This window comes from Psammomys obesus, unplaced genomic scaffold (assembly GCF_907164565.1).
Source record: "Psammomys obesus unplaced genomic scaffold, mPsaObe1.curated_primary_1811, whole genome shotgun sequence".
Lineage (NCBI taxonomy): Eukaryota > Metazoa > Chordata > Mammalia > Rodentia > Muridae > Psammomys > Psammomys obesus.
Genome location: NW_026596051.1, coordinates 34,708,560 through 34,726,322, shown reverse-complemented (window position 1 = coordinate 34,726,322; position 17,763 = coordinate 34,708,560). Strand labels below are relative to the sequence as shown.

Sequence of the window (17,763 nt, the reverse complement as noted above, 5' to 3'; positions counted from 1 at the left end):
ATCTATCTATCTATCTATCTATCTATCTATCTATCTATCTATCTATCGTCATTATTTATTTTCTGGCATATACTCTAGCATTCCAGCCCTTCAACCCTGTCTGGAAAAATACAATCTTTCTATGTGGCCCAAGTTCTTACTCAAAATCCTGTCCTGCTCAGCTTCTCAGGTGCTAGCATTACAGGACTTCATCACCACCCCATGGCCTGGGGTCTTTTTATGATCTCTTTCCCTTTCCAGGGGAAGCTGAGCCGCAGTAGTTTCCCAGCTTCTGAAGTCCGATTGACTAACACCGTTGCCTTTTTGATGCTGCTCAGCTCTGAAGAGCTGAATTGAATCTTTCTCCTACGTGAAGGTGAAGATAGCCAGCAAATTCCCTCTTCCAGTCTGTGTGTGACTGTTGTATAATATAGTATGTATATAGATACAGAAGTGTCCATGCACTTGAGCCTTGAGTTGTGCTTGAGCCCAGTGTGCCCTAGGTGCCCACCTGGCAACCTGGATGGGTATGGGAAAGCCTCCACTGGCTGCCTGGGTGATTGCAGTGCTGTGTCCTGAACATTTGATCCCTGTAACACACTGGAGCTGCAAACCCTACCGGCAGGCAGCATCTTGGCCCCAGGCAAGGTTGAGTTATCCTCACCCTGATGACAGTAGCATTAGTCCAGGCAAGCAGTGAGTTTGACAAAAATGTGCAGTATTCAGCATCCTGGCTCACTGTGGCCAGCAGAAGCAGGGGCATCCTCCTTTCCTAGAATTCCTACTCCTCTTTTACAGGCTCAAAGGAAGCAAGCAGGGGCAGGGCGGGGGGAGACACTAGTGGTGTCCGAGACAGTGAGAGGGAAGAGAAGTAGTAAGAGAAGGATTGGAGCAGATTTGCAGGTAACCTTGTTATTCACCACTTCAGTTAACCAAGACTGTCGGGGAATTTCACATACCCCCCAGCTACTGCAGTTCACATAATAAAATCTTCCAATTACCCGAAATCTCTCTTAACTTAAATTCCAGCACATCCCCTGGGGCATTCAAAGAATCAGAGTTTGCCTGTCGAAAATAATCCCGAGGAGAGGGAAATATGACAGCAAGTCTGAAGAAGATGGATCATAAGAAAAGTCATCTTCCAGGATGGCTTTAGAATCATTAAGCCACTGACTTAGGAAGGTTGGATGGCTACCTAAAAGCTACAGAGGTGAACACCAACATGGTAAAGGGGCCATGCTCTGGGAGGTGCATGTGTAGAGGATGGACACAGATGGGCTCATAGAAATAAAGTGATATACTTGTGTTAAGTCCTAAAAGGTCAAAACATAAATCCCATTTTGATGACTGTAGGAATTCTTCCCCACCTCTCCACACACACTTGGTTGCTCATAAGAACTGTAAACTTTATTTCTTCTCCCCCAACATAAAAAAAAAAAACAAAAAACTCATGACCTTGCAATATGAGGTTGTCATCTACAAAGTTTACCTTTCAGAAACGAACAATCACATTGCAAGCAAAAATCACAAAACATTACCACTAAGAATTCCCATAAAATCATAACCTTATGATTTTGTGTTGGGCAACATTCATAGCCGTCTTTGGCTGCATATGGCCTGTGGGCCATGGGTTGGACACACCTGGGAGAGATTTAGGCAGAATATCAAGTTGATGGCTGTATTACTAAAATACGTAAACTTACACTAAGTGCGTAGATCTATATATCAATGTATGTGCATATTCACTTACTGGGGACTGGAGTTACATCTTTCTAAGTTATATCTCATTTAATATGTTCTGGTCTCTCAGTGTGGGCTAGAGCCTATGCCTTTGGGGATGAAATATTACATGTGAAAGGCCTGGTTGCAGAGGCCAAAGGCTTCGAGTAGGCAAGTGGGCAGGCACTGTGTCACAGCATGCATATCTGTGGCACTTGAGCACACACTTTCTCTCTCACTGAGGTGCATTTAGAATGTTGCACAGCTACGAGGAGCTACTCTTCTCCTATGTGGCAATTAAGTGGCGATGGAAGAGTGGGAACAGGATGGAAGCCTACTATACAGGGTCCTCTGAAAGGCTCCACCCAACAGGGGATTGAAGCAGATACTGAGACTTACAGCCAGACTTTGGAAGAAGTGGCGGGGGAGATAGAAGGACATGGAGGGGACGGGAGCCCCACAAGGAGACCAACAAAGCAAAAAAAAAAAAAAAAAAAAAAAAAAAAGAAAAGAAAAAGAAAAATCTGAGCCAGGTGGTCCTGCAGAAACTGATGTACCAACCAATGACCATGCATGGAGAGGAACTAGACCCCCTACTCAGATGTAGCCAATTGGCAGCTCAGTCTCCATGTGTGTTCCTGAGTAAGGGGAGTGGGGGTGACTCTGTCATGAACTCTGTTGTCTGCTCTTTGATCACTCGCCCCTGGTGATGTGGACAGGCCATAGAGGAAGAGGATCCAGGCAGTCCTGATGGGGACTTGATAAGCTGTGGGTAATTGGCAGAGGAAGAAAACTCCCCCTTTCAGTGGACTAGGGAAGGGGATAGAGGGAAGAGGGAGGGAAAGTGGGACTGGAAGGAGTTGAGGGAGGAGCTTCAATCAGGATATATAATGAATAAATTAAAAAAAAATAAGAAAAAAAATAACTTAAAAAAAAGAGGACGGGGTACTTTACCCGGCACTGGATGAAGTAAGATGCAGAAGCAAGTGGGTGCGTGTGTGTGTGTGTGTGTGTGTGTGTGTGTGTGTGTGTTTCAGGTGGGAGTGGTAATTGCTAGAGGCTTTAATGGGAACAAGGAAGGCAGGAGAAAGAGCAGCTGCCTTCAAGTCAGAAGCAGGCTATAGCCAAATACTGAGGGCCTGTGGTGTAATCGTTGCTTTAACAGTCAAAGGACTTTCTTTCTTTCTTTCTTTCTTTCTTTCTTTCTTTCTTTTTTTTTCTTTCTTTCTTTCTTTCTTTCTTTCTTTCTTTCTTTTTCTGTCTCTCTGTCTCTCTCTCTCTCTCTCTCTCTTTTTTTTTTTGGAATGATAGGAGAGCCACCAAGATGGCTCTGTGGGTAAAGGTGCTGTGAAGCCTAATGGTCTCATCTAGATCCCTGGGTCTTATATGGTAGAAGGAGGGAGCCAAAAGCTGTCTTCTGATGGCAGAAGACAGATAAATGAATGTTTTCTTTATTTTAATTTTTTTCTTTTTAAAAACTTATTTTTTTATTTTTACATTTTATTCACTTTGTATCTCAACTGTAGCCCCCTCCCTCATTTCCTTCCAATCCCACCCACCCTCCCTCTTCTCCACCCATGCCCCTCTCCCAGTCCACTGATAGGGGAGGTCCTCCTCCCCTTCCATCTGATCTTAGTTTTGTTTTTAAAATAAGACTGGCAGAGCCTGATTTGAAGGATCCAGGGTGTGAACTGGGCAGGTAGGGAATGCAGAAGAGGCTATGTCTGCCCAGACATTATGCCCAGAGCTATGCCGAGGGTTCAGAACCGAGAGGTGGCCTACTGGAGCTGGAGAAGGTGTGTTGATCAGTGAGTGCTGTTTGCGGGGTGCTTTGGTTGGGTAAGAAGGAGGGGTTACTAAGGGGACTGGGCAGGGGAGAAGGAGGCCACCAACAGCAGGATGGAAAGTAGAGGGTAACCTTTTGCTGTCAGCTTTCCATCATTGTAGTAAACGCCAAAGAGGATTATCAAAAGGAAGGTCTTTCTTGGCATTTTGAAGACTTGCATCTGTGGCCAGTTGGCCCCACTGCTTTTGGGCGTTAGGAGGTGGCAGCCCATGAAGGTGGGGAGTTTATGTTGGAACAAAGCTACTCACCTCAGAGCCAGGACTCAAAAGACAGAGGAAAGTCTTGCCACGACTGTTCCTTCAAACACCACACTACAGTGACCTAAGACCTCCCACAAGGGCCTGCCTTTTAGAGGATCCAAGGCCTTTGCATATTACTATGCCAGGAAGGAAGCCTTTGGTGGGCCCTAGGGGGATATTTAATATCCAAATTACAGCTCTAGGTGAGCCAGCACCTACAAACTGGGTGAGTTTGCAGGTAACAAACTTCTAGAGTGTTCCCGCTCATGACTCTTAGCTGTGTGTGCTACTGCCTCTCTGTGATGCCTTCTTGTGGGTAGCAGGAATGTCCTTGTGCAGCTGAGGAAAACCAACTTGATTCCTTCACTAAAAACTCACTAAGGGACCAGGAGTCAGTATTGGGTGGAAAGGGTCACTTGGCAGACATACTCCCCTGACACTGAGCTACCTCCTCTCTCTCGGGCAGCAGTTAGCCAGTCGTAAAGCTGTCCAGATTCTAATGTAGTATGTCAGATAGTCATTTAATTATTATGGTCTTCCTTGTAGCAATTATGATTTGCTTTATTGCAGATAACAGGAAATGGGTAGATAAAAGCCACTCAATGGCCCAAACTGTGGGATTGGGTTCTTAAGGTGATGAGTACCCGACTACCTTCACTTGTGGGTGTGAATTAACATCACACATGAGTTACAAGCTCAGCTTCAAGAAAGTAATTGAAATGCAATTCAAAAGAAATCCATTTTTGAGTGGATAGTAAAAATATTTCACGATATCTAGTATACATGCCAGGAGCGGGGCATGTTTTATGGAGTTCATTCTATTCGAATTTCATGGATTGTCTGGACTGCTTGGTGTGTGGCATTTTCCTTTCTCCAGCTGGTAGGTATGTCACTACCTGCAGCTCACAGTCCCAACAGCTCACAGCTGTCACCTGGGGACACACTCTTCTGTATCTGATCAACAGCAGCTCAGAGTCAATGACAATAAAGGGAATTGTTAGCAAATAACCAACATTTATTTTTTAGCCTCTACTCATGAGCCACAAGAAGGTTCCAGAACCTTTGCAAGGTTTGGAAATAGTAAAATGGATCTTCCCTGAGTTGGCCATTTTCTTTTCTTTTTTTTTTTTATAATAATTTTTATTTTTTTATATTAATCACAGGTTATTTATTTTGTTTCCCAGCCGTAGTCCCATCCCTCTTTCCCTCCCAATCCCACCATCCCTCCCTCATCTCCTCCCTGCCCCTTTCCAAGTCCACTGATAGGGGAGGAACTCCTTCCCTTCCACCTGACCCTAGCTTATCAGGTCTCTTCAGGACTGGCTGCAATGTCCTCTTCTGTGGCCTAGCAAGGCTGCTCCTCCCTCAGGTGAGGGGGAAGAGCCAGCCATTGAGTTCATGTCAGAAATAGTTCCTGTTCCCCTTACTAGGGAACCCACTTGGATACTGAGCTACCATGGGCTATATCCAAGCAGGGGTTCTAGGTTATTTCCATACATGGTCCTTGGTTGGAGAAACAGTCTCATAAAAGACCCCTGTGCCCTGATATATTTGGTCCTTGTGGAGCTCCTGTCCACAAGGTCTTACTAACTCCCTCTTCTTTCATATGATTCCCTGCACTCTGCTGAAGGTTTGGTTATGAGTCTTAACATCTGCTTTGATACACTGCTAGGTAGAGTCTTTCAAAGGCCCTCTGTCATAGGATCCTGTTCTGGACATTGGGTGTAGGAGAAAACAAGTAACAGGACAGGAGTTGGCCATTTTCTCAATTCCCAGAATTCATTTCTCTTTCTCAGAGTTCCTTTACTTGGAGACTATTGTCATCGGCCAGTCTATCTGCTATAGGATTGTGGACAGTGCCCTGCAGACACCACTGAACAGCAAAGATTGAAATACTGGAACTCAGCTCACCTCTTTCTTTTGTAGTTTCTGATTCATGTTCTCCTGTAATGATACCTGGTGGTAGGTTTTCTGGGCCTTGCCCTCAGTGTTTATATTTCCTCTCTACGTCCTCCCCCTAGTCTAAGTCTCTCTCTCTCTCCTAGCCAAGTCTGCAAGTGCCAATATTCTTCCAGTACATTCCTATGTGAGAGTGTTCATCACTGTTGATTCTCACCAAAGCATCCTAATTTCTGCCTGCAGATAACAGTGCAACTCTGCCACCTCCTACCTTTGCAATCATTAGATAATTGACCTCTTTGGTCTCAGAGTCCTCATCTCTAAAAAAGGGGCCAATCTCACTGTTTGTTACAGAGACCAACCACAGGGAACAAATAGAATGTTTCCAGTCTAGCACTCAACGTAGAATGGAGAATGGTACGCTCAGCGCAGTGGTGGCCACTGTTACTGTTACAATCGAATGAAGTCTTCTAACTTCTAGCAATGCTGGACACGTGGCAAACATTAAAAAAAAATGGTTTTGCTCTTTTCTTTTCTTGAAAATAAACTGAATAATTCCTTTCCTGTAATTGGAAAGAGGGTGGCAAATCCTCTCTTCCTATTCCGACTGAACGTGGCCAACGTGTTATTACTTCACTGAAGATCAGTAGCGAAGGAATAGAAGAATAAAGGCAGGTTTCCATGACTAGAGAGTACAGAGTTTTCCTGCTCACAGCCTTTCTCGTGTGGGGGCAGTCATATGACTCACTGGCCCACTGATATGATTCCCATCTTAGGTTCTGTGGCTGAGGCCGACTCCATGTGTGTCTGGTGTCTGGTGGTCCAGGGAGTGCCCCATTTAACCACATGGTTTTAGAAAAAGTAAGGCTGGACCACGTTCAGAAGCAGCAGAGCCAGCGTGTTCTCCGGGGGCCTGCTGGGGCAGATCATACTGCACAGTGCAATGATGTTGATACCCGAAGTCCCCGTGCCTTCTCCTCCTGCTGTGGGCTTCATGGCAGATTGTGCCCATGCTGATGTGACTCGCCACCTCTGATGATGGGATAACTTTCTTTTCCCCATGATCTTCCCATAGTTAGAGAACCTGGCCTTCTCAATCCTGAGAGAACAGAGTCTGAACTGCTCAACCAAATCTGTCTTCCTTAGCCTTCATCTGTCTCTCTACCTTCACCCCAAAGAGCACCCCTTGCCAGCCCCACCTTCGCCCCCTTTTGTCCAACCCCAGTTAGGAAGCCCCATACCACAGTGTCTCTGCTGTGAGCTCTGTTTACCTGCTTCCAGTTGCCTCTCAGAGTGCCCTCTTCCCCACCCCCAGCAACCTACAGGCTCCGTCACATGTCACCCGCCTCCAGTGAACACCTACGCTTCCAAGCTTTCCCCACTCATCTCACTCTGCGTGATCTGAGTGGAAGTCACAGCAATTACAGCTAATGCGTTAGATGTTTCACAAATGTAACGTTTTACATTCTCATGGCAACCCAGTGAAGGTGCTGTTTCCATCTCCATTTGATAAACAGGGAAGTAGGGGCACAGGGTGGCTAACCGGCTGATCACTCAGCTAGGAAGTAGCAAAGCTAAGACTGGAGCTCAGACACGTTAGTTCCTTTGCCAGGATTTCCACCATGGCTGCATCCTGCATTGCCCCCGGGGGAGGAGGAGGGGGAGGGGGAGGGGGAGGGGGAGGAGGTTCTATCCCTTTTAGTAATGTCCTGGGCACTACAGTGGGTGACTAGCATGGAATATTCTCACATGAATTATCATCATCATAATCATCACTGGCCTACTGTGGTCATAACAAAACCCCCAGCCAACATTCTGAACTCATGGTGTTTCCTTCCTTCCTTCCTTCCTTCCTTCCTTCCTTCCTTCCTTCCTTCCTTCCTTCCTTCCTCCCTCCCTCCCTCCCTTCCTTTCTTCCTTTCTCTTACTTGCTGAGAACTTGAAGTCATTTGCTAGCCGGAAAGAGCCCTGACCTTGGAGACAAATGCATAGTTTACAGCTTAGCTCTGACTAGCCAGCTTTGAATAAGTCACTTCTCGATGCTGGATCCCAGTTTCCTCGTCTGTACATTAAAGAGCTTGGTCTAGGTGATGCCTCAAGAGAGTCAGGGAACTTGAAAAATGGGGCAGCACTGCACTTGCCATGGGTCTGCTGAAGCTTTAGATAATATGTGAAGGTTTCTCCTCCATCCATGGGAATAGTGTCCATGTGCGTACATTCTTCTCATTCCATGTGTGTTATACATGTGCACATTACAGAGAGGAAAAAGGAGGAAAATAAAGCGCTATCTCATTTCAGCATTATGCCTTATACATATACATATCTACATTTATTGAGCACCTGCTGCGTGCCAGGCATTTTCCGCAGCACTGGGAAGCTGGAATGAATAAGATGAAGTCTCTAATGTCACAGGGGAGATGCTGAAAAGGAACCAGCCTCTAAGACCAAGTATAGCTCAGCTCTAAGTCACAATACGGGAAGGACAGGAAAAGCAGACAAGGTGACTGGCTTAGTTTCTTTTACTGTTGCTGTGAGAAGATACTCTGACAAAAGCAACTCAGGGGAGAAAGGGTCAGTTTTAGCTTGCAGTCCATCATGGTGGGGAAATCAAGGCAGCAGGAGCTTGGAGCAGCTCAGCCTGTGTGTGCAGTCAGGAAAAGAGAACAATGACAGCCTGCACACTTCTCTTCAGCCTCCACCCTCCACCTGCACACTGCAGCAGCCCCTAGGTCTTCCCACATCAGTTAAACCTGTGCATCTTAGAGCCACTGACACTGGGCTTCTGTGTCCTCCGTGTTGCCCGCGGATGCAAATGGCTGTCTAAGACAAATCTTCCCTCTGCCAGCTCGGCACGCAGATCCACTTTGGGTTGCTTTATAAGTGAGGCGTCAGCCTAAGGCTTATCCTGATGATAAAAACAAATAACAGGAGCTAAAGCTTTTAACAACCAGTTCCCTAGACTACAGGGAGCAGAAGCGAGGAAGGACAGCTGAGAGCTCACTCTTTAGGCCCACCCTTTTCTCAGGGTCGCTTCATTTTCTGCACAGATTGCTTCTGCTTCCTTTGTACGCGTATATAATATATTTGTACATGATTTTTCCATGTAATAATAGATAAATTATATATATTAATTACAATCGAAGTAACAATTCATATAACATAAATATACTATATATACAAATTTATATAACGAAATGTATATATTTTATATATAATGTACATACATAAATATATGTATATTAATAAATATACAAATATTTATTTATAAAGAAATACTTATAAAAATAGATATATAATTTTTGTAACGTAATTTCTCTGTCACGCCCCCAGACCCCTCGAAGCGTGTCCCCTTCCCACCTTCACGCCTTCATGTCCTCTTTTGTCGTTTTTGTAAACCGCTGAGTCCAGTTAGTCCTGCCTGCTGGAACGGTGGTGGATCTTGCTGGCCGGGTCCTGTGTGAGTTCGTGAGTGTGAAGGCCACGCCAGCATTTCAGAGCCCTCCTCCCCTAGTCCGGCTCTTTCTCCCCTTCTTCCATGATGGTCCCTGAGCCCTGCTTTGAGATGAGGTTTGTACTGTCACCTCTCCTGTGTGCTTAGGAATAAACACGTAGAACTCTTGCTTCTCAAATTCTGGGCCACTGTGGCTTATCAAGGCTTCCATATCTGGCTTCTACCAGGTTCTGTAGAGCCCGAAGTTTTCCTCTCTGCCTTTTAGAACTTTCAAGTTGGACCATGCTTTGGGAGAAAAATGCTTTTTTTTTTTTTTTTCTGGGATCATTCAAGGTCAGGAACCCAAATTTCTGCTTTCCCAGTAAGAGGAAGCCTTTCCTGCCTCCTTCATAAGAAGGCTGTTCTACACAAGTTTACTTACTGAAATATCTTGATACAATTGAGATTTTCTTCCCTAAAGTCAAAGGCACTGGACATCTTTGGGGCCTTAGGTATGAATCCCATAAGTGCAGTCTTTGAGCCACTGACACCCAGAGCCCTGGCGACGGGGACTGCTGACTGGGGAAAGAGAAGGACAAGGGCCGCTGGGTTAGGCGGCGTGCAATGACGTTTTCCTCTGTGAGGTCTCAGCGCCGCCCTCAGGACACGCAGTTCGGGTTTCCAGCCGCTCACCTCTGCTACTCAGTTGTCGTGGACTTGACTCTTGAGAAATCGCTGTGGCAACAGGACCATTTTGCCGCCTGGCAGACAATGTCAGAATCTCAAAATCCAGAGTGTTTTTTTTAAGGCGGGATTCCAACCTCATTACTGTGGGGAATAGAATTCCACCCAGGTGAAGTGTCTTCCCTGGGAACTCAAATCTGCCTCAGCACGGCTTTTCTTCCCCCTTTGTTTTTGAAACTAACCAATTACTTCTCTCTCCCTCTTTTTTTTCCTTTAAGGAAAAAAAAATGTGCTAATGCAGAAGACTCTCTACCCCCCCCTTTCATTTATTTGAAATTGAACTTAACAAAGTCGGTTCTGAGCAAGCACTATATATGAGTAATGCTTTTTGTCTGTAAAGAGCACTGGCTCAAATGGTAGGGGAGTAACGTCCACAGTGACAAAGCGCTCGTGTCAGGGTGTATAATGAAACTATAAATTGTTTTCATGAATGCTCTGAATTTGGTCTTTTATAGGGAAAATTCAAAAGGTATTTAGTGCCACATTTCACATATGTGAATAACGCCAGGCAGTGTAATATATCCAGTGGAAGTAGCATCTGCTCCGGGGCTCACACAGGCCACCACGGTGGGACTGTTGGCTGAGCCTCGTTCCCGGTGCAGGGCTGGAGGGAGAAGCAGAGATGCAGAAATGCTGTAGCTTGAAGGCAGGAGTCCCGGCCGGAGGCCTGGCTGTTGGTGGGGAGAGTCTGGAGTATGGCAAAAATACTTAGCTCTTGAAATCGGTCTCTGGTGATGGATAGGCACTTAGGTTTGCTCCTAGGAGAGGTTTTACAGACTAGTACACATCAGAGCTTTTACAGTTTGGCCAGTGAGCAAATTCTCCAGGGGAAAATGGCTGCTGGTTTGCATGGGTGGGAATGATCACATGAAGTGATTTGTGGTTCAATTAAATGATTTTTGTAATTTTTGGGGGAAGGCATTTTTATGATTGACAGCAGATGGACTTATACTCAAAAATTTAGAAAAAAAGAGACAGAAAAGCATAAGGAAAAAAAATTTTAAGCTCGAGAGAAAGACATTACTAACAAGAGATTATTCCTATCAATACTTATAAATTTTTCATTAAATGTGTTTATGTGTATCACTTTATAAAATTTTAATACAATTTCACGTAATCTCAATCTGGATATATATGCCATATTAGAAAAATCTGGCATCCAGACATCTATTTATCTATATATGTAATTTGAAAAATAGTTCTACTTTATTATCATCATATGTGTATGGTGTGTGAGTGCCGCAGCATATGTGTAGAGGTCAGAGGATGAAGTTAGGAATTGGTTCTCTCATTGCATTGTGGGCTTAGGTGACTCAGGTCACCAGGGTTTCATGGCAAGTGCTTTGACCCACTGAGCCATCTTGCTGGCTTACAGTTCTCCTTTTTAACTTGCAAATAAATTATTGTATCTGTTCCAGTTTGTGAAAGTTCACGGACAGTAAGGCATGGCTATCTTATGAGAGCCACGTGTCTGTGGAAGCCTGGGGTTCTCTCCGGAGCAGTGTGTGGGGCAGAGCGTGCTTGGGGGGTGTGGAAGCCCACCTGCCATTCCTAACCGGTGGCTGTTTGTTCTGCAGTACCTGGTGTGTAAGCGGAAGCTGGAGAGCAAGAAGGAGGCCCTGCTGATCCTCTCCAAGGAGCTGGACACGTGCCAGCAGGAGAGGGACCAGTACAAACTCATGGCTAATCAGCTGCGAGAGAGACACCAGTCCCTGAAGAAGAAGTATCGAGAGCTGATTGTAAGTCTGGCCCCCTCTCTAAAGACAAGAAACGGAATGTGGTGTGCTCTTGGGAAGTTACCGCTTCCCAGCAGTTCACCAGTAGCCAGGTAGATGCCTGTAGCCCCAGCATTTGGGAGGTGGAGGCAGGGGGATCAGGACTTGAGGCTACATAGTTTAGAGGCCTAAGAACCTGTCTCAAGAAAGTGAGCTAACAAGCAGACAAACACAAAACAAAAGTTTAAAAGGAGAAATGTGTGTGCTACCTGTTTTTCCTGCTACCTGCTCTACGTGTATATACTTCCTGGCTGCATGACCTGCCCACAGCAAAAGATCTGTATTAAAGGTGTGTGTTCTAACCTCGGGGATCCAGAATGGAAGTGGATCCCTTCTCTCACAGGTGTGCGTAGCCATTTGGGTTTTAGTTAATTCCAAATGTAGTCAAGCTGACAACCAAGAATAATGATCCCATCACCTCCGGAGCTTACGCATAGTCCCCAAGGCTGGGACACACCCACAGTTGTGGCCGTCCCCTATATTCTGGGTGATTTGACTTTTCTCTTGGGTTTTGTATGGATTTTTTTTTAAAAGGATGTAAGTTAGACAGAAGTGCAGTGCAGCTGTGTTCCTGGTTTCCTTTCCCTCACTGATGTGATGCCTCTCTTCTGTCAACATGCTGTTGCTGTGTCCCAGGTTGATCTAGAACTCACTATGTGGTCCATACTGGCCTTTAACTTGTGCTCCTTCCGTGCTCATTTCCCAAGGCCTGGGACTACAGGTGTGTGCCCAGCTTCTATGAAGTGCAGGCTCTATTCTTAACACTTCGTCATTTTCCCGGGATCAGTGAACTGCCCTGGAGTAGAAGTATAGATATTCCGTAAATTGAAGTAACTTACCTGCGTAGGTGATGGTGGATAGGTGAGAATATTTATTTAGCTGGGTGTGGTTGCACACATCTGTAATCTCAGCACTCGGCAGGCTGAAACAGGAGGATGGGGAGTTTGTGGCCAACCTGGGCTACATAGAGAGACCCTGTCTTCTTAAAACTATAATAATAATAATGATAATGATAATAATAATGGGTTCTTATTTAGTGGGTTTTTATTTGTTCTTCTGAGATATTTACGTTCCCAAAAGCGCAAATGGGAGAAGAATTCAACTTTTATAAGTCAGGATGCCTAAGAGAACTAAAAATTCTTAGTGCTATTTATCTAAGCAAATTTCCTTACCTTGATTATTCTGCCCATAAGTAATATACAAGTGTTTGTGCATGTTTGCGTAGAATTCATGTGTGCCTGTGTGTTTCTGTGTGTGCACTTTCACGTGTATGTCTGTGTATGTGCATATGTGAATTTATAAGTGTGTATGAGCGTTTTTCATATATCTGCATGTGTGTTTACATGTTCATATGTGTATACATGTTATATGTCTGTTTTCACATTTGCGCTTGTTTATATGTATGTGTTTGGGCATACATAGGTATACACATGGACATGTTTGTGCACATGCAACATGTTTATGTGCATATGCAATATTTTTATGTGTGTGGATGTGTGCACATGTGTGTGTGTGTGTGTTCCTATGTGGATTTAGATGTATATGCATGTGTGTCTGTATATGTGTGCGGAAGCATGTTTATGTGTATGTGTGTGTATGCATTTATGTCTGTGTGCATGTCAGTCACTATTCCTTTTATTCTACTTCAAAGAACTTTGATCAAATGAAATATTTTTCAGTTTATGCTCTGCCTCAAAGTAATTTTGACCCATCTAGATTTCTCTTTTAGAAACAGCATTTTGGAAACTACATGTTTGGTCTTGATTGCAGCTGATTCTCAGGGGTCCCCTATCAAGTGGTAGTTATTTTTAAAGTGTTGTTGCTCTGGCTTCCTCACCTTGCTAGCTGCATGGCTGATGGGGCTAGGTCTGAATTTAGATTCACAGTTTGGTTCAGTTGAGGTTGAGATTCTGTGGTAAGTCTTGGCACATGTTTTATTCTCCAAGAATAAACACAGTATTTGTTTCCCTGTAGGATGGAGACCCATCACTTCCCCCTGAAAAGAGGAAGCAGGTAAGGTTTCTTCCTGGTATCTAGCAATTTTTATATCTGGTGTGGCTGTTATCTTTAAGAATTGGGAATCCCTAACTGTATAGAGCAAACTTCCTTTTTAACTTTTCCTGGAATCTTTTAAGCTGTGGGGGATGCGGTTGTCTGAGGGGTCAGGAGAGGCAGCAGGGATACTGAGCCCAGCCCAGTAAGGTGTAGGGAGACACCAGCTCCCAGGACTCTGGGAGAATTCCCTTGGGAAGCTGGGAGTTGAGGGCTCATGGTGGCAGCTCCTTACTGCTTGAGAAAGACATGCTGTTCTGTGGTATGACCTTCACTTCAGACTTTTTTACTTATTTTTGTATTTTATTTTTTTATGTTTTTACAATTTATTCAGTTTATATCCTGGTTGTAGCCCTCTCCCTCATCTCCTCCCAGTCCCACTCTTCCTCCCTCCCCTGCCATATGACCCTAGCTTATCAAGCCTCATCAGGACTGCCTGGATCCCTTCTCTATGGCTTGGCAAGGCCGCATCGTCAGGGGGAAGTGATCAAAGAGCAGACATCTCCGTGTGGTTCCCTAAGTAAGGGGGGCTGTCATTTCAGACTTTCAAACACATCTTCTAACAAAACTCCCAAGCTGTTTTCTTATTTTTCTCTGCAGGTAGCCAACCCTGTTTATCAATCAACCCCTTTTCTTACTTCCTCACGTGTGCCTGTTTCTGAACATTGTCAGTTCTGGCTTGCTCCATGGGTCCTCCTCAACAGGCCTGTGGTTGCCCTACATGATTCTAATATTTGGCTTTGCCTTGATTTTTATGTCTGTTTGGGTCAGTCCTTTTGCCGTATTTCTTTCTGTTCAAATGTTTCATATTTATTTATTTTTTTCAGATAAAACTGAGCAATGGTTTAGCATGTCTTCTTTTGTTCTCCCCACACAGATCCTATTGGAATTTTGTGAAAATTGCTTCATTAAATTGATAAATGTGAATACATAAATTTGATAGATGATAAAAAGGGGGTAACTCAATTTCATTTCATTCAAATTTTTTTTCTTTAAATGTTGGTTAATTGTAAGTTTACTAAATCTGTTAATTTATGGATTAATTTGAACTCACTCCTTTGTGTGTGTGTTTGTGTGTGTGTGTGACTGGGAGGGAGGGAGGGAGGGAGAGAGGGAGAGATCTTTCTCCCAAGGCAACTTTCCTAGACCTCCGTTAACTCTGCAGTTTTTCTATACTGCCGCATGCTGTGTGTGGAAGGTTTTTCTGTGCTCAGGTGGTGCTGATGCTAGTGGTCTACCTTCTGTGAGGGCAGGCCCCTTCATTTGAGCAGGACTGGGGGGCATAATCCAGAATACAGCAACCATCTGTCCTCAGCTGTAACGTTACCCCAACATCCTGTGTCCTTAACTCATGGGTGTCAGTGAACACAGTTGATTGTTAATGTATAAAGTATTGCATATAAAATTTGTAGGCTTATTATCTTGAGATTTCTGGCAAACAGTCCCCCTCCCCCCGAGATACACATACACATGGCTCTTATTCTTAAATAGCAGCGCCGTCCACATCCACCTGCCCAACGCGGCTCACTCCTATCCTCCTTCCTGCTCTATGTGACTAGCTTATATGCTCCATGTTTGATCTAAAGTCTAATTTTTCTGTGTGGCTAATTGATGTTTTTTTCTAAACAAAATTACATGGGAGTTTATCATTACCATTTAAAACACTGAAATCCTTAATCTTGGCTTGCTGGGTGTTTTTGATAGCTGTAGGCAGTCATCTTCCCTGTGATTTCAGAGTTTGTTAGTATTCATGAAGGAGTTTTCCAGTTTTAAGTGCATTCACATTCTGTGACTTTATAATGACACATTTACATTGACTGGGAAGAATCTGATAAATTCCAGTAAGTCTGTCAAGCTGCATCTTTACCGTTCTAAAAATACAAGTTCAAGGTGCCAAACATGAGCACTGTGGCTTTTAATATGGTGCTCCGTTCCCATCCCTTTGGGAATTAATATGGTAGTGGAGCTTCAGCAGAGCAGCCTTCCTGCCTGGCTTGGAAATCACTGACCAGCCCCATGGGATACAGGATGGGGTGCAAGTGACAGAATTCTGACCTGTGCAGCTGATCAAGGATGTGAGGGCCTTTGGGACCAGAAGCTCTGAGATGGTGCAGACAACGGGCTGTGTGGTCAATAGTCTCCTGAGGTTGTCAGTACCTTTTCTCTCTGTTGAGGCATGTTTGAAAAAAAAAAGTGCAGGGTACTCAGGTAGACTTGAAATTAGGTGGCCAGTGAATTGAATACTATTTTAGGATCAAAGTACCTTCCATGCAGTGGAGGGGACATATATACTAAGATGTAAGTCATTGCTTACCTGAAGTTCAAACTCATCTTACCCGAGAGCTCTACTCTTGTGGCACCTGTCAGGGCTGCTTCCTCTTGTGGTCAGCATCAGCTTCCTTTTAAGGCTGTGCCTCCTGAGCAGGAGTGGAAGGATGCCCAAAGTCCAAGCACTTCTTTCTAGGTTGGTCTGTGAAGGCCATACTCCTATTCTTGCTCTAACTCCCGAGTGTTACTATGATCATTGGCTTGGCTTGGTCATCTGGGATGGAAGGGCTGTTAGGTCAGCATTGATGTGCTTTAGACTGTGTAGCCTCAAGAAGGTACCCCTGGGTACCTCACCACTCCCCTCCATAAGGTTGGATAAATATGATGCCCACTGAACAGTACCCATGAGGGACAGATGATACAGTGCAGGAAGAGTGCTCAGCTCAGTGCCTAGCACATGAGCTTTGGTGAAGGCTTCCTTTCCTTCCCTTCCTTTTCCTCCTCCTCTACTTCCTCCTCCTCTTCTCCCTCTTTCTGCTCTTTCTCCTCCTTTTCTTCCTTCTCCCTTCCTTTTTTCTCTCCTCTTCCCCCATCTGTTCCTCCTTTAAGTAAAAGTAATTTTGTCCTAGGATACTGTCTATCATGGCTCCTAGCCCTCTACAGGTCACGCTGTCCTTCTTGGGAGCCTCTTGGTTGCATTTGCAGTTCAGAATAACGTGGGCCAAAGTTGGTTCCTGGCTCATAGGCTCCTCCCAAAATGGTTTGCCCAGTACTCATGAAAGGCAAAAGTACGACTGAAGTGGGGAGTAGGGAGAGCAGCATGAGTGGCTCTAGGCCTGCCCTCCATGTCACCTCTCTTGTTTGTCTATTGTCTTTTCTCTTAGTGGCCCTGCTTTCTTACCAGAGTAGACGATGTGCACAGTAACCACACTGGAACCCCCTTATCCTTGAGAAAAAGGCAGTTCCCTGGGTGTCGGCGGAGAGTATAGGCCAGTATTGGGCTAGGGCCAACTTCAGGGTTAGACAAGGCTGGGTAAGCTTTCTGCAGAGATGAGGTGGCTCCCGCTGTACCCATGAGATGGGTGCCGGTAGACAGTGTCCCCATCCCCGGATTTATGTCCTCGGGGAAGTGATTTCTGTGTAACATACACTAAGCACAGTCTACCTTATTGTTCATCCACTCTCACTGTGTTGCAGGCACTGTGAGTGACCTCATTCCTGCCCAGTCAAGTGAGACAGGCTATGGTTATGGTCAGCACTGTCTGACCAGAGTAGAACTGGAAGCTCAGGGGGTCAAGGGAGTTACATACACACAGGAAGTAGAAGTCAAGTGACTGGTGTGTAAGGACCAGAGCTTGAACTCTACCATACACTCCAGCTGCTGGTGCTGACCGCTGGCTCTCAGGAGTATCTTAGTGAGCATATTGCATGTTCTGGTGCTTATTTTAAAAGGGAGGATCTGGGCTGAAAAGAAGCAAAGCAAAGCCCTTGAGTTTGTTGAGCTTGTGCTAACAATGTCACTACCCCTTGATCTCATCTCTTGTTCTGGCATGAGCCTCCCCACTCTCCCATGCATCCTGGTAGGGATGACCGATATAATACAGTCATTATTAATCCTAATGGTGACTCTGCCAGGAAGGAGAGTCATTACATATAGGATGGTAAATGGTAAATGTGCAAAGGAGAGAAACCTGTGTTCCACAGGTGTGCTCTGGCTGGGTAATTGGGGAATAAATTGTAATGGAGAATAGTTTTGGTGCTGGGAAAAAAGAAGGCCCTTTCCTCCTTTAAAATATTTATAAATTTTGTCTC

The 17,763-nt window shown here is 44.9% G+C and overlaps 1 protein-coding gene across 2 annotated transcripts in view; it reads left to right on the top strand.

Moving 5' to 3' along the window:
• Positions 1-17,763, top strand: part of Ccdc149 (coiled-coil domain containing 149) — a 92,444-nt gene that overhangs the window by 22,613 nt on the left and 52,068 nt on the right. For both annotated transcript variants that reach the window (XM_055624004.1, XM_055624005.1), the window contains exons 2-3: positions 11,434-11,595; positions 13,606-13,644. In XM_055624004.1, coding sequence (XP_055479979.1) covers positions 11,434-11,595; positions 13,606-13,644 — 201 coding nt within the window. The remainder of the gene's footprint in view (positions 1-11,433; positions 11,596-13,605; positions 13,645-17,763) is intronic.